This window comes from Bubalus kerabau, chromosome 1, assembly GCF_029407905.1.
Source record: "Bubalus kerabau isolate K-KA32 ecotype Philippines breed swamp buffalo chromosome 1, PCC_UOA_SB_1v2, whole genome shotgun sequence".
NCBI lineage: Eukaryota > Metazoa > Chordata > Mammalia > Artiodactyla > Bovidae > Bubalus > Bubalus kerabau.
Window position 1 is genome coordinate 94,975,885 of NC_073624.1, and position 13,325 is coordinate 94,989,209.

The window sequence follows — 13,325 nt, forward strand, 5'->3', positions numbered from 1 at the left end:
TTAGGGGGCCATTGCCATTTTCCTGGTCACACTAGAGCCTGACTGTCAGCAGTCCAGGGAGATGGGAGATGTGTTTTCTTCCTTTGTACCTTACCCTCACCCGAGGGCCTCGCTCAGGGTCTGTACACAGCTAAGTGAAAAGAGACTCTTGAAGATACCTGAGGGGCAGCTCCCAGTGAAAACCCAAGGGGAATCTTCGATCAGTAGAGAAAGGTGGGATCGTGGAACAGCCTTGTCTTGAACCCTGGTTGTGGGGGACAACATCCCAGCCTGGAGCGTGTGCCCTGTCCCCTGGGCTACTAGCCTCTGGGGCTGTACTAACACTTGTGGCAGGAGGCGCTGCCCCCAGCCCCGGGCTTCACACCGGAGCCCCGCCTGCTCCCACAGACGAACAGCCCCTGGGGCTCACAGGGGATGTAGATTTCACGAGTGCCCATGATGCCGCAGCCCCCACTGCTCTTGAGGACACTGGCGCTCCCTGGACAGTACACAGGTGTGCTGACCACACATGGCTCGTAGAGGATGGCACCTTTGGAGCTGCTCACAGCTGTGGAAACAGGAAGGGATGTTGAGGGCCCTGCCAGGCCAAGCCCCGCGCCCCCACTGGCCCCGCACCTGCTGTCGTCATGTCTAAGGACACCCCCATCCCAGTTACCAACTTCCAAGTCTCCTATTGTTGTTTAGTTGCTCAGTTGTGTCCAACTCTTCTGTGACCCCATGACTATAGCCTGCTAGGCTCCCCTGTCCATGGGGTTTTCCACACAAGAGTACTGGAGTGGGTTGCCATTTCCTTCTCCAGGGATCTTCCTGACCCAGTGATCGAGCCTTGTATGAGGAGTCCCTTGTGTCTCCTGCATTGGCAGGCAGATACTTTAGCACTGAGCCACCGGGGAGGCCCAAGTCTCCCATTCCAGTTACATGAAATGCGTAGCAGTCCCCACGTGTCCTTCTTCTTGCCCCAGAGCCCTGTCTTCTGCTTTACCCTCTCTTTCTATTTGTCCGCATGTGTGCATGCGTGCTAAGCTGCTTCAGTCGTGTCTGACTCTTAGTGCCCCGGTGGACTGTAGCCCGCCAGGCTCCTCTGCCGGTGGAATTCTCCAGGCAAGAATACTGGAGTAGGTTGCCATGCCCTCCCCCAGGGGATCTTCCTGACCCAGGGATTGAAACTTTGTCTCAGGTGTCTCCTGCCCTGGCAGGCGGGTTCTTTATCCCTATCACCACCTGGGAAGCTCCCTATTTGTCTGCTTCAAGTCTTGTTTCTCCAGGAAAACATCCTCTTGTCTAGATGGTGCCTGGCAGACCATGCTGGGTGTCTGCTCCTGCTTCTGACTCCCATAGACCTGGGCAGCCCTGAGGGAGAAACTCTCCATCCACCAGGAGCTCTTTCCTTTAGGGTGAGGGAGGCAGGCTAAGGTTTGGGCAGGGCAGTGTGGTCTATGTTTGGGTGGATCCGTTCCCAAGATCCCAGAGCCTCTGCAGAGTCCTCAATACTCACAGATATTCACGGGTCCAACACCTTCACATAGCCTGGAGGTGAGAGGGAAAGGAGACACAAGAGACCTGCATCAGAGAACGAGAAGAACACAGCACCCCCTGCCCCTGCCTGCACCGTGGACCTGCCAGTGAGGAGGGGCTGCAGACTGCATGCTGTCTCAGATTTCCCGTGGATGGGCTGAGAGGCGGCAGTGGCTGTAGCAGCAATCAGAGGGCAGGAGAACAGACATCCCTGACCCACCTCTGCTCCTCGCCCTCCAGCAGGCGCCTGTAGGTGGCGATCTCGATGTCCAGGCCCAGCTTGGAGTTCATCACCTCCTGGTACTCCTTGAGCAGGCAGGCCATGTCCTGCTTGGCCTTCTGCAGGGCCTCCTCCAGCCCGGCCAGCTTGCACTTGGCATCATTGAGGGCTGCCTCGCCCTGCTGCTCCGCCTGGGTCACTGCAGCCTCCAGCTTGCAGCGCTGGGGGAGAAGCACAGAAAAGTATTACAGGGGCCCCGGGACCCTGGGCTGACTCTCAGAAGAACAGAGAGCATGGTCATTGTGGGATAATTGAAAATAACATATATTGGTCTCTTCCCCCAGTTCCTGGCACAGAACTCCTCGAAACCTTGTAGTTTAAGTGATGAGCACAACAGAGCATCCTTTGTCCTAACCTTTGGTCTTTGACCCTGTGTCTGATACAGAGTCCCAAAACCTCTTAGAATTTCCTGAGTATTGACAATGTCTTTTGTTTAAATAAGGTGACTCTAGGTGGGCTCCTGGGTGGGGGCTGGTCACCAGAAAAACTAAGCCTTGATTAGAAGCTGGGTATTTTCAGCCCACCCTACCATTCTCCTAAGAGGGGAGAGCAGCTGGGAATGGAGGTGATAAATGATGATGCCGATGTGAGGAAGCCTCCATAAAATCTCAATAGTAGAGGCTTCAGAGAGCCTTCAGGTTGTTGAACACGTGGAGGTATGGGGAGAATGGCATACCTGGAGTGGGCATGAGAGCTTCGTGCCCCTCCCACACACTCTACTTTATGCAACCCTTCCACCTGGGTATTCATTTATATTCCTTATCATATTCTTTTATAATAAACCAGTGTGTGCATGGGTGCTCAGTCATATCTGACTCTTTGTGACCCCATGGACTGTATCCTGCCAGGCTCCTCTATCCATGGGGATTTTCTAGGCAAGAATACTGGAGTGGGTTGCTGTTTCCTCCTTCAAGGTATCTTCAAGACTCAGGGATTGAACCCACATCTCCTGCATCTCCTGCTTTGGCAGATAGATTCTTTACTACTGTGCCAGCTGGGAAGCCCATAATAAACCAAAAAAGTAAACTATTTTCCTGAGTTTTGTGAGCCACTCCAGCAAATTAATTGAATCCAAGGAGGATGGTCATGGAGCCCTCCAATGTACAACCACCTTGTCAGGAGCACAGCCTGGACGTGTGATTGGCATCTGAACTGGGGGCTGTCTTGTGGGACTTGGGGGGCAGCCCCTAACCTATGGGATCTGATGCTATCTCCAGGTAGGTAGTGTCAGAAGTGAGTTCAGTTGTGGAACACCCAGCTGGTGTTGCAGAGCTGGTTGGTGTGGGAACACTCTTCCCCACTATCTGGTGTCAGAAGTGTTGTGAGTGTGACTGTGTGAGAGTGAAGGAGGGACACAGAAGCAAGAGTGAGTTCTTCCTACAGTCATGGTTATGTGCCAGGTTCATGTCTGCTGTGGGTTTCAGCCTAGAATTGTGACATCTGGTTCCCCCAGGGGATGGAGGCCAGTGCTCCTGTCTGTGACACTTCAAGGAGATCTGAGAGTTTCCTCTTATGCCAAGCAATTACTTTGTGGTTAATACATTTTAAGCATCTGCCTGGTCTTCACTAGCCTAGGAGGAAAGGGTGGGTCTGATTTTATGGACTCTACAGTGTCACCTTGAATTTCAGGATCATAGAATTAGAGTCTTTGGTTGGAAGGGGGCATGGAGGACATCTTTTCTATACCCCCATCTCGTGAAGTATTCTTGCTATTTCATCTTGATGAATATAGGCTGCCTAGTCTCTGTTGGGGGCCTCACTATTGCCTGACCTTGCTTATCCTGCTGTGGATCAGCTTTTCTGAACAAAGGGCTCACTCCCTCTTGTGGGAAACAGTGCAAGTTTATTCCCTCCTCCTCAGGTCCCCCAGGGAGGATGAACCTGCCCTGTACAACCAGGACCAGATGGTGGGTCAGCCTGTGATGGGCTCACCTGGGCTTTGACATTCTCAATGTCTTGCTGCAGCCGCTGGATCAACTTGTTTATTTCCAGGATCTCATTCTTGCGGTCGCGGAGGTTGTCACAGTGATTCCCGGCCGTCAACTGAAGCTCTTCATACTGCCAGACAGGGAGGTCAGAACCTGGGCACCCGCACCGTGGTGCCTCTCAGCCCTCATTCCCACTGTCCCCAGGCTCTGCTCTCCTGACTTCCTGCACTGGGTACTCTGGATTCTTATACTTGTTATGTTTCCCTAGCCCTTTTCCACTTCTGGTCCTTTTCTGGGCTGCTTCTCATTCCCTTTTCACCTCCCAGCCCCGAACCTTCAAGCTTATTAAATTCTCCCCTAAGCTCCAAGCTCCCTTCCTCTCTTTCATGGGTTCTGTGTCTCATCCTTTTCTCTCTGCCCTGGAATTCCCCTCCCTTTTGCTCCATCTGTGCTCTGGAACTTGGAGGGGATTTCTGCCCTCACGCTAGGGTACCTAACAGACCAAGAACTGAGAACGCAGAACATCTGCCCCCTCAGGGTAGATATATTTGCATGTTCTCCCTCAAAACAATTGAAAACAAAATTCAATGTTACTTACTATCTTGGCTTAACACTTTTTTTTAACCTCTGCACATAAAATCTAATTTCTTAATAGTGAATTATAGATTACATCAATAGATTTTTTAAAATTAGCCAACTATATGTTTTCTGCATATAAAAATTAGCCAACTGCATGTTTTCTGCATATAATGCATTTTCTATGTAAAACAAGATAAGCATAAGTCACTCTCTTTGGTTATTGTGAGATAAACCGGTAGTTGCCTAATCGCTATCCATACTTCTTTTTCTCAGACAGAACCCCAGATAAAAGAATATTTCTCAGCTTTCTCTACAGTGAGGTGTAGACTGTTGCAGGATAGGACTTCTAGGAAAGCTGTTTCAAGTCAGGGATGATTCACCTGGCATGTTCCTTTTGCCCTCTCTTCCTTCTGCTTGGAGTGGACATGGGAGACTGGTGGTATTGCAGCTGTCTTAGGGCATGAGGGTACCATGAGGATTAACGTTCTTAATAGAATGGCAGAATAGCAAGCTCGAAGGAGCCTGTGTTTCTGATGGTAACTTGGGGTCATCTATGGCAGTCTATTTCTGTACTTCAAGTTATTTGAGAAAAAAATAAAAAATAAAATTTGTTTTAACCATTATTATTTAAAATTTCTGATCGTCACAGCCAAGTACAATTGATAAATAATAGAGTTATGATTCTGGTTCTAACTTAGAAGGATGGGTAATTAAGATTGTTTTCCTTAAGGCCTGATGGGTGGCCCAGGAGAGCAATCAGAGGAGGAGCCCGCCGGAACGAGACCTGGCCATGGATGGGCCACAGACTGACTTACAGGGAGCTGACCCCAGGCTAGGGTTTGATACCTTGATCACCATGGATCTGCAGAAAAAAGACAGAACATTTCTTGGGACACTTCCTGAAAATTGGTATCCACGGCCTTCAGAAAAATGTCTAGAGCCTTCAGGGAAGCTCTGCCGATTGCTGTGATCTAGCTGTGTCTCCAGCCCCATATCCTTCATGGTGCTTCACACTGGGGACACCTCCCCTTCATGCTTCTTGGACTGCTCCTGCTGGCTCTCAGCCAGACACCCTTACCCCATGCTCTGCTTATGGAAATCATACTTGGCTTCCAAGATTCAGATCAAATGCCAGTGCTCCTGTCTTTGCATACACAATTTGTCACTTCCGGCATCATCATGCTGTACCCTGGGCCTATGGCTCAACCTTGGTGGCCACGTCATGCTACCTCGTATCCTTCTGGCTGTTTATACCTCTCTCTCCCATGGACTGTGACTTCCTCGAGGATGGGGATGGTCTAATTCTTAGTATCCTCATGGTTCCATACAACCCAGTAAGGCCCTCCTTCCCTGGCCAACCATTTAAAAACCGAATTCCTGCCGGACTCCCTGTGCTTCACCCTGATTTATTTTTTTCCATAGCACATGTCCATCAAACGTACATCCGCTGTACTTGTATGTCCTGTTTGGCTGTCCTGCCCCTGCCTCTGGAAAATGAAAGTGACATAGAGTCAGCTATTATTGTTCTGATTCCTGTTGGATCTCCAGCATCTAGAAAGCTGCTTGGCACAAGATGAATGTGCAATAAATGAATGAATAAATGAGTGAGTGAATGAATGAATGAATGGTACCTTTCATAGATGGGGTAGGTGAGACTGAGATGATAGTATCTGTTAAGTCAGATTGCCCTTGGGGGACAACTGCCCTCCCAGCAAGCCCCTAATTACCTAAGTCTGGGGCCACCTTAATCACAGCTTCTGCTCCACCATTAGTAGCCATTCCATGCCATTAGCCTCCTCCCACACCCGGAAACTCTGAGCCCTCTTTGCCATCACTGCCAATTAGTATTCCTTGAATGCTACTTAGGGAAGCACTTCCTGTGAGTCTATGAGTGTATAAAGCTGGGGAGCTCTGATGAGCAGGTCTGGGCTGTCTGTGGGGTCTCTCCCACGCTCATGGGGACCTGGCCTGAGGCTTGGTCAAAACAATAGAGGCTGGAGTGGCATGGATCACATTTTCTCTCCTGATTCCTGGAGGAGAGTGGTTCTGGGGTCTCCCAGGCCCTGCCCAAGGCTTACTCGGCTCTGGTGCCAGGCCTCTGCTTCGGCTTTGCTGCGGTTGGCAATTTCGTCGTACTGGGCCTTGATCTGGGCAATGATGCCATCAGTGTCCAGCTCCCGGCTATTGTCCATCTTCACAGTGACTGAGGTCTCTGAGATCTGAGACTGGAGCAGGTTCGTCTCCTGGGGGTGGGGGCCCCGGGTGAGAATGGGTGAGCTCTTTGAGGATAAAGTTGGTGAGGGAGAGGGGAAGAAATGAGGAGACCCAGCCCTGACATTCCTATGGCAGATTTGCCTGGCCGTCCCAGTCTTCAGTCACCAGCCTGCTCCAGTCCCCACCCTCCAGTTGCACCGAGACCTGAGCCAAGGCGTGGGCCCTCTGACTTCTGGGAGTCTCTCTTCCTGAGACCCAGCTGTTCCACAATGACTTCTTCACTTGCCCACTTTTAAGCCACAAATGTACCCACAGGGCAGGAGCTTTCCCTGCCCACCATCCCTCCAGAACTGGCCCCTGGCCGACCACCTCTGGGGAGCATGGCTGCAGGTACCTCAGTATACAGAGTTTTCAGGAAGTTGATCTCGTGGATCAGAGCTTCTGCATTGATCTCCAGGTCAGAATTTATCAGGAAGGCTGTGTCCACATCCTGCAGCCAGGAAAGTGACAGTCATAACCTGGGGCCACCCCTCTGCCAGCTGGGCCACCTCCCAGGCAAGCTGGTAGCAGGTGACAGGTGTGGGACCCACGTGGAAGTGAAGGGGGTGACAAAGCCAAGGACCTCATGCCTGGGCTTGGCATCCCACTGGGGAAGGATCTGAAGGGAATGGGATTAAAGGAGATGGGAGTCCATTCCTCAGAGCTGCTATGGACCCTGGGCAACAAAACACGTAGCTGTCTATGTGAGGGGTTGTCAGCATGGTTTTTATCTCTGGGGATTTGAGTCAGAGCTTTTGTCTTTTGATTTGGCATTTGCCACATCTCCAGCTTCTTGGACAGATGTAAATACAACACTTAACACGAGTTGGGCAGTGGAGGCTCAGTCACTGCCCTTCTGGGGCGGGAGGCTGGCCTTTCTCTCCCTTGGGGTCAGTGGTGCTGGTACCGGGGTCAGCAAGGTGGGCTGGCTGTGGGCCCGGTCCAGGTTGTGTCCCCAGGCCCACTAGGCCAGCTCAGAGTGCCTTCTCCCTCCATGGGCCACCCTCCCTCACCTTCTTCAAGGCAACAAACTCATTCTCAGCATTGGGCCGCAGGGAGAGCTCCTCTTCATATCTGGTGGAAGGGGCAGGGGGAAAATGTTTTAGTCACACTGGTGAGATCTGGAAGGGTGTGGGCATGGGGTCTGAGAGTAGGAGCCTCTGGGGACAAGTCACAGATTGAATGCCCTATGGAGGCTCCAGGTCTGGCCATGTCTCTGGTCACCTCTGGTCCCTTCAGCCACTCAACACAGATTATTTTTTTTTTATCATAGCCTCAGCCACTTTGTAAGTTTATGTTCCACCCCAATGCCTGGTAGCCTTTTCCTGTAATGAATCATTCTCTGGGAAGTCCTTCTTTTTTTTTAATTAAAAAAATTATTTACTGGCTGTGCTGGGTCTTAATTGCAATATGTGGGTCCTTAGTTACATCATATGGGGATTTAGTTCCCTGACCAGGGGTTGAACCCAAGCCCCCTGCATTGGGACATGGAGTCTTAGCCACTGGATCACCAGGGAAGTCCCTGGGAAGTCCTTCTTAAAGCTACCTTTATTCTATCTTGCTGCTGAGGAAGCTTACTTCATCCAGTCATTTCCTCTGGCAAAATGGTGAAGAGTTGGCTGCCTGTTGCTGGAACACCTGTCTTTTCTTTTTGAAAAAATATTTGTTTATTTTTTGGCTGTGCCAGGTCTTAGTGGCAGCATGCGGTATCTTTCAGTCGCAGCATGCGGAATCTAGTTTTCCGACCAGGGATTGAACCTAGGTCCCCTGCACTGGGAGCATGGAGTCCTAGCCACTGGGCCACCAGGGAAGTCCCACAGCTGTCTTTTCTGAGTTGTTCTGAGAGTTGGCTGCGGTCACTGCAAGCCCAGCTGACCCCGTGCCCCTCCTTGCCAGGAGAGCGCTGAGCCTGGCCCCTACCTGCAGCTCACTTGCAGAGGTAGCAATTACCCACTTTACCAGATCCTCAGAGAGAGCCGGCCTATTTCCTCTAGGCTCCAGGGAGCTCTTCGCCCACTCACTGCACCCCAAGGCAACGGAATCAGGATCAAGGGTTTAGTCTGGCCAGAATGACTCAGTTTGATGAGTGACATCAATCCATTAAAAGCTTCTCTGTGCTTCCTGACGCCCGAGCTTCCGTTTTCCTGCAGAACTCAGCGGCTGCACAGGCGCTGGATGCTGAGCCTGCTGCCTGGGTTTCAATCCCACTCTCCTGCACTTGTCATGTGACTTTGGGTGGGTGGCTTGGCCTTTCTTGGCCTCAGTTTCATCATCTGTAGAATGGGAATATCACTGGTCCTGTCTCACAATTACAAACATCACACAAGTTAACGTCTACAGGACACCAGGTCAGTACCTGGAACAGGGTGCTGTGTGTTTGCTATTGGTGTTAAAATACCACTTGGCCTCATCCTTCTCCAACAGCCCCACTTTTAAAATTCAAAGTCCTAATCTTGAGCTGTGAAATATGTCTCCTGACCACCTTGTATCCATGAAGAAAGGCATCGCTCCTGCTGAGAGGGCTGATCTCGCCACACCCACAACCTTGCCACATCTCGCCTACCAGTCTGCTCGAGTCGTCCCCTCTCACTTGCACACTCTGGTCCTTCCTTGTCACCTGCTCCTGTCTCATCTCCTTTTCTGTGGTCTAACTCTGAACTTTTCTTTTAGAAGAAGCAACTGGAATGAAACATATCCTTCAAGGCCTTGAGCAAACTGACACCTCCCCTGGGAAGCCTTCCTGGGCTACTTCTGCTCTCTCACTCTCTTGTGCTTCCTCTTCCCTCCTGCTTTGTACCATGCTGTAGCTGTTGGTGTGCATACCGGGGTATCTTGCTGACTCTACCAGGACATCTAGAGGGAAAGAGCCAGATTTTCCCAACTTTATCAAACCCAAACTGCCCAGCACAGCATCTGACTTGGACTAGACACATGCGTGAGACCTGCAGCGTGTGTCCCCAACATGGCTCCAGTATAATGAACCCTCGTTCTTAGTGTATTCACACTGTCCTTGGAGACGTGTTTCTCTCAGCCCTCTTCCACCAACATAAGAGGCTCACCCAGGACCACGAGGCAGTTTATCTGGGCCTCAGCTTCTTGAAAGAATCACTGAATCTGTGAATTCTTGCAGGTGATGATTTTGAGTTGGACCAGGAAGATGCAGGGTAGAATATATTAGCCCGGATGTTACAAAGAAATGCCGAGGTGGGACTTATCAGGAAGAAGGAACAGCAGGAGTCCAAGCTGGGAGGAAGGAGGCCTTGGGAATCTGTTTGGAGGCTAAAAAGCGTTCCAGATCTGTCAAGGGACTTATGGAAGATGACGCACAACAGGTATGAGGGCAGAGCCCTGGAGCACTGGGAACAGCAGGAGAAAACTTGTTTTACGTGAAGAGAGGTCGAGCGTGGTGGGAAGGGGGATTAACACACATCTAAAATCTCAGAGCCTGTATGATGTGCCTAATGGGTAGTAAGGATGCTCTGCCTACATTACCCACGTGACTGTGGGACCCCCCCCCCCAAAGGTCTACATTTTCAACTTCCCGTTTTATAGATGGGGAAACCCAGTGCCCAGATTGTTTATGTCACTTGCCCCAGGTGCCCGGCTGGGTAGCAGTGGGGCAGACTCACTTTTTCTTGTAGCCCTCCAGCGTGTCATGGAGGCAGTGGAACTCTGACTCCAGCCGGTCTCGGTCCCCGGTCAAGAAGTCCAGCTGCCTCCGAAGGGTGGAGATGTAGCCCTCGAAAAGGGGCTCGATGTTGCTCGAGCAGCACCTCTGCTGCTGCATGAAGTTCCACTTGGTCTCCAGCAGCTTGTTTTTCTGTTCCAGGAACCGGACCTGCAGCCAAGAATAGGCTGTCATGGGGCGGCAGGGACCCCGGGGACACAGCTTGCGAGAGTAAGTGCTGCTGCAGGCAGTGGAATCCGTCTGTGCTTTGACCCGCATCACACTGCTGCTGTGTCTCTGTCTCTCCTGCCAGAGGCGGCTTAGGGGACCCCCAGCTTTCACCAGGGGTTGTGTTATAGTGGAAACAGGGCTGCCCCAAGAGGCCTGGGGTGGTTCCTCCTTCCAGCCCTGCCTGCCTGCCACCAGCCTTGTAACCTGGGCCAAGCCACTCAGCCCCTCAAGCTTGTTTTGCTGCCTCAAACTCATACTTAGGATTGCATAGGGAGAGCTTTGTACATCTCCATGTTAATGGAAGCTGATGAGGCTACTGGAAATCGGGGTTTCTTTAATTACAGCCCAGGGGTGCTCAGGGAATAAAGCTCAAAGTTCGGTCCTGGCACTCATTGCTACTCTGCCCCATCTCCATCCTACATGGCCAAGTCCAAACCATGTCCCTGCCACAGTAATGCGGAGAGCTGCTGGCCTACCCTTCATTTCCATGGCTTGGAGATGGAGGTTAAGAGACACTGAGTGAGTTGGCCGTGGTCACCCAGCTAAGCTAGTCACTGGCCGGCACACACTGTCTCCAGTCCTCACCCTGGGATTTTGCGCCTTGTGCACCGTCTCTCAAGAAAACGATAGAGGAAGTCACATCATCTTCCTTCTGGTCAAAGGCTTGGTCAGCAGAAGGCCCCCAGCCTCCCAGATGGAAATGTGATGCAGCTGATATCAGGGCTCACAGTGTTGGAATGAGTTTACAAGCAGTGCTTAATGAGCTTTCAAAATAAAACTGTAAGTTTAACATTTTCCATTTACTAAAACAAGTTCCTTTTGGGAGCACTTTTGTGAGTATTACCTTCTTTAATTCTCCTTCCATCTCTGCCCGATTTCCTGGGGCTGGGAGTCAGGGTCCAGGTCTCATGACTGCCAGCCCAGGACTCTGACCTAAACTTGGGATCACCAGGAACACCAGCTTAGTCCTCAGTGTGTATCCTGATCCCAAGAGCTTCCCTGGGATATAGGGACAGGCCCAGAAGCAGCCGAGGTGACAGGCCAGTTCAGCATCTTCCAAAGGCAGCACGTCACCTTTCTCTCAAGGCTTTCAGAGCCGTGACTTGGGGGTTGAAAGATGTGAGACTTGGTCATGGCCACTTTGTGTCCCTAGCTTTGACTGCTCCACCTTCTCTTCATCACAGACCTAAGTTGATGGCAAATTCCAGGGTCACAGTGCCAAGGGTCTCACCCCAGTTCATGTCATTGGAAGGAAGGTCTTTCATTAAAGCCTCATCAGAAAGGGCAGGTCTCTGCCTGATTGCCCTGTTCAGTATCTATCATGGCTTTGGGAGTTCCTCTTATAGCCTGACCTCAGGCCCTCTTGGTGACTTTATCAGATAATACCCAGAGAGAAAGATAACATATAAAAAAAGACAGAGAAGTAGAAATGTCCACTGCTGAGCCTGATCTAACCAGCTTTCAGCGACCAGGGGTCATGGAGTAGCCACACCAGCAGCTCCAGGTTGTGGCTCCTGGGACAGCCACAAGGTGCTGTCTGTCTCCCATGGCCCTGCACCCCGGCACCCACGTCCTACCTTGTTGATGAAGGATGCAAAGCGGTTATTGAGGCACTTGATCTGCTCCTTCTCGTCCCTCTTCACCCTCTGGACAGTCGGATCGACCTCCAGCTCGAGTGGGACCAGCAGGCTCTCATTGATGGTTACAGGGGCGATACAGGCTGAAGACCCACAAGTGGTGCCTGCTCGATACCCAAAGCCAGGCAGGCCACACCTGGAGGCCACCCGGGGCAGCCCGAAGCCCACGTTGCACAGGCTCCGGGAGCCGAGGCAGCCCAGGGCACGGAAGCTCCCACTGCCCCCAGTCCGGCATGGCCCCTGGCTCACTGCATAGTGAGTGACCACCCGGGGGAGGACAGCTGAGCAGGAGCTGAAGCTCCGGTCGCCACATCTGAAGCCCTTCTGGAAGGAGCTGCACGACATAGTGGGTGTGAGAGGCGGAGAGACTGCGCCCTGGCGGGAGGACAGAGGTGAGAGTTATCGGGTGAGCTCAGCCTCCACCCTTTTATCTGATCAAGGATGGAGGGCCGAGCTGGGCCGAACCCCAAATCACCATGAAATCAGGTTTATGAGCTTGGCATATTGGCAGCTGCTAAGTACCGAGGTGGATAATTAGGGTAGCAGAGAGCAAAGGGTAGGAGCCAATTGTCCATGCAGGTTGGACCCATAAAAATCCTACTTGTCCTCTTCCTTGGTGATGAAAGGGGCCAGCCAGACAGATGTTGGGTCGGCTAAAAAGTTTGCTTGGTTTTTTCCTATAAGATGGCTCTGGTAGCACTTAGTTGTCTTTAACTTCATTTGAAACCATTTTGTTCAATTGTATTGTGACAGCTGACATATCAGCATGCGTTAAAAAACTTACCAAAATGAGTGAATTTTTGTGTAGCTGTTTTAATATTGAAGATGGAAGGAAAAAGCAGCATTTTTGGCAAATTACCCTTTATTATTTCAAGAAAGGTAAATTCGCAACTGAAATGCCCGAAAAGACTTGTGTAGTTTATGGAGAAGGGGCTGTGACTGACTGAACATGTCAAAAGTGGTCAAAAGTGGTTTGTGAAGTTTCGTTCTGGAGACCTCTCACTGAATGGTGCTCCATGGCCAGGTAGACCAGTTGAAGTTGATAGTGATCAAATTGAGACATTAATTGAGAAAAATCAACATTACATCATGCAGGAGATAGTTCACATACTCAAAATAACAGATCAAGTGTTGAAAATCATTTGTACTGGCTTGGTTATGTTCGTTGCTTTGATGTTTGGGTTCCATATAAGTTAAGTGAAAAAACTTTTTTGACCATATTTCTGCATGTGATT

At 50.9% G+C, this 13,325-nt stretch overlaps 1 protein-coding gene across 1 annotated transcript; it reads right to left on the reverse strand.

Annotated features, from left to right (window-relative positions):
• Positions 1–317: 317 nt before the first annotated feature.
• Positions 318–12,435, reverse strand: KRT82 (keratin 82). The gene is made up of 9 exons (XM_055566356.1): positions 12,031–12,435; positions 10,185–10,393; positions 7,569–7,629; positions 6,911–7,006; positions 6,381–6,545; positions 3,728–3,853; positions 1,736–1,956; positions 1,496–1,527; positions 318–547 (listed from the first exon to the last, which is right to left on the reverse strand). Exons 1-9 carry the CDS (start codon positions 12,433–12,435, stop codon positions 318–320), a joined length of 1,545 nt encoding a protein of 514 aa, XP_055422331.1.
• Between the last annotated feature and the right edge of the window lie 890 nt (positions 12,436–13,325).

What these genes read in the sequence shown, in the direction of transcription:
- KRT82 (XM_055566356.1), bottom strand. Translation starts at nt 12,435, where the DNA reads ATGTCGTGCAGCTCCTTCCAGAAGGGCTTCAGATGTGGCGACCGGAGC. An exon ending in TTGCATCCTTCATCAACAAG is followed by an intron (nt 10,394 to 12,030) that starts GTAGGACGTGGG and finishes TCTTGGCTGCAG; the next exon opens with GTCCGGTTCCTGGAACAGAA. An exon ending in TGAAAACTCTGTATACTGAG is followed by an intron (nt 6,546 to 6,910) that starts GTACCTGCAGCC and finishes CCCCACCCCCAG; the next exon opens with GAGACGAACCTGCTCCAGTC.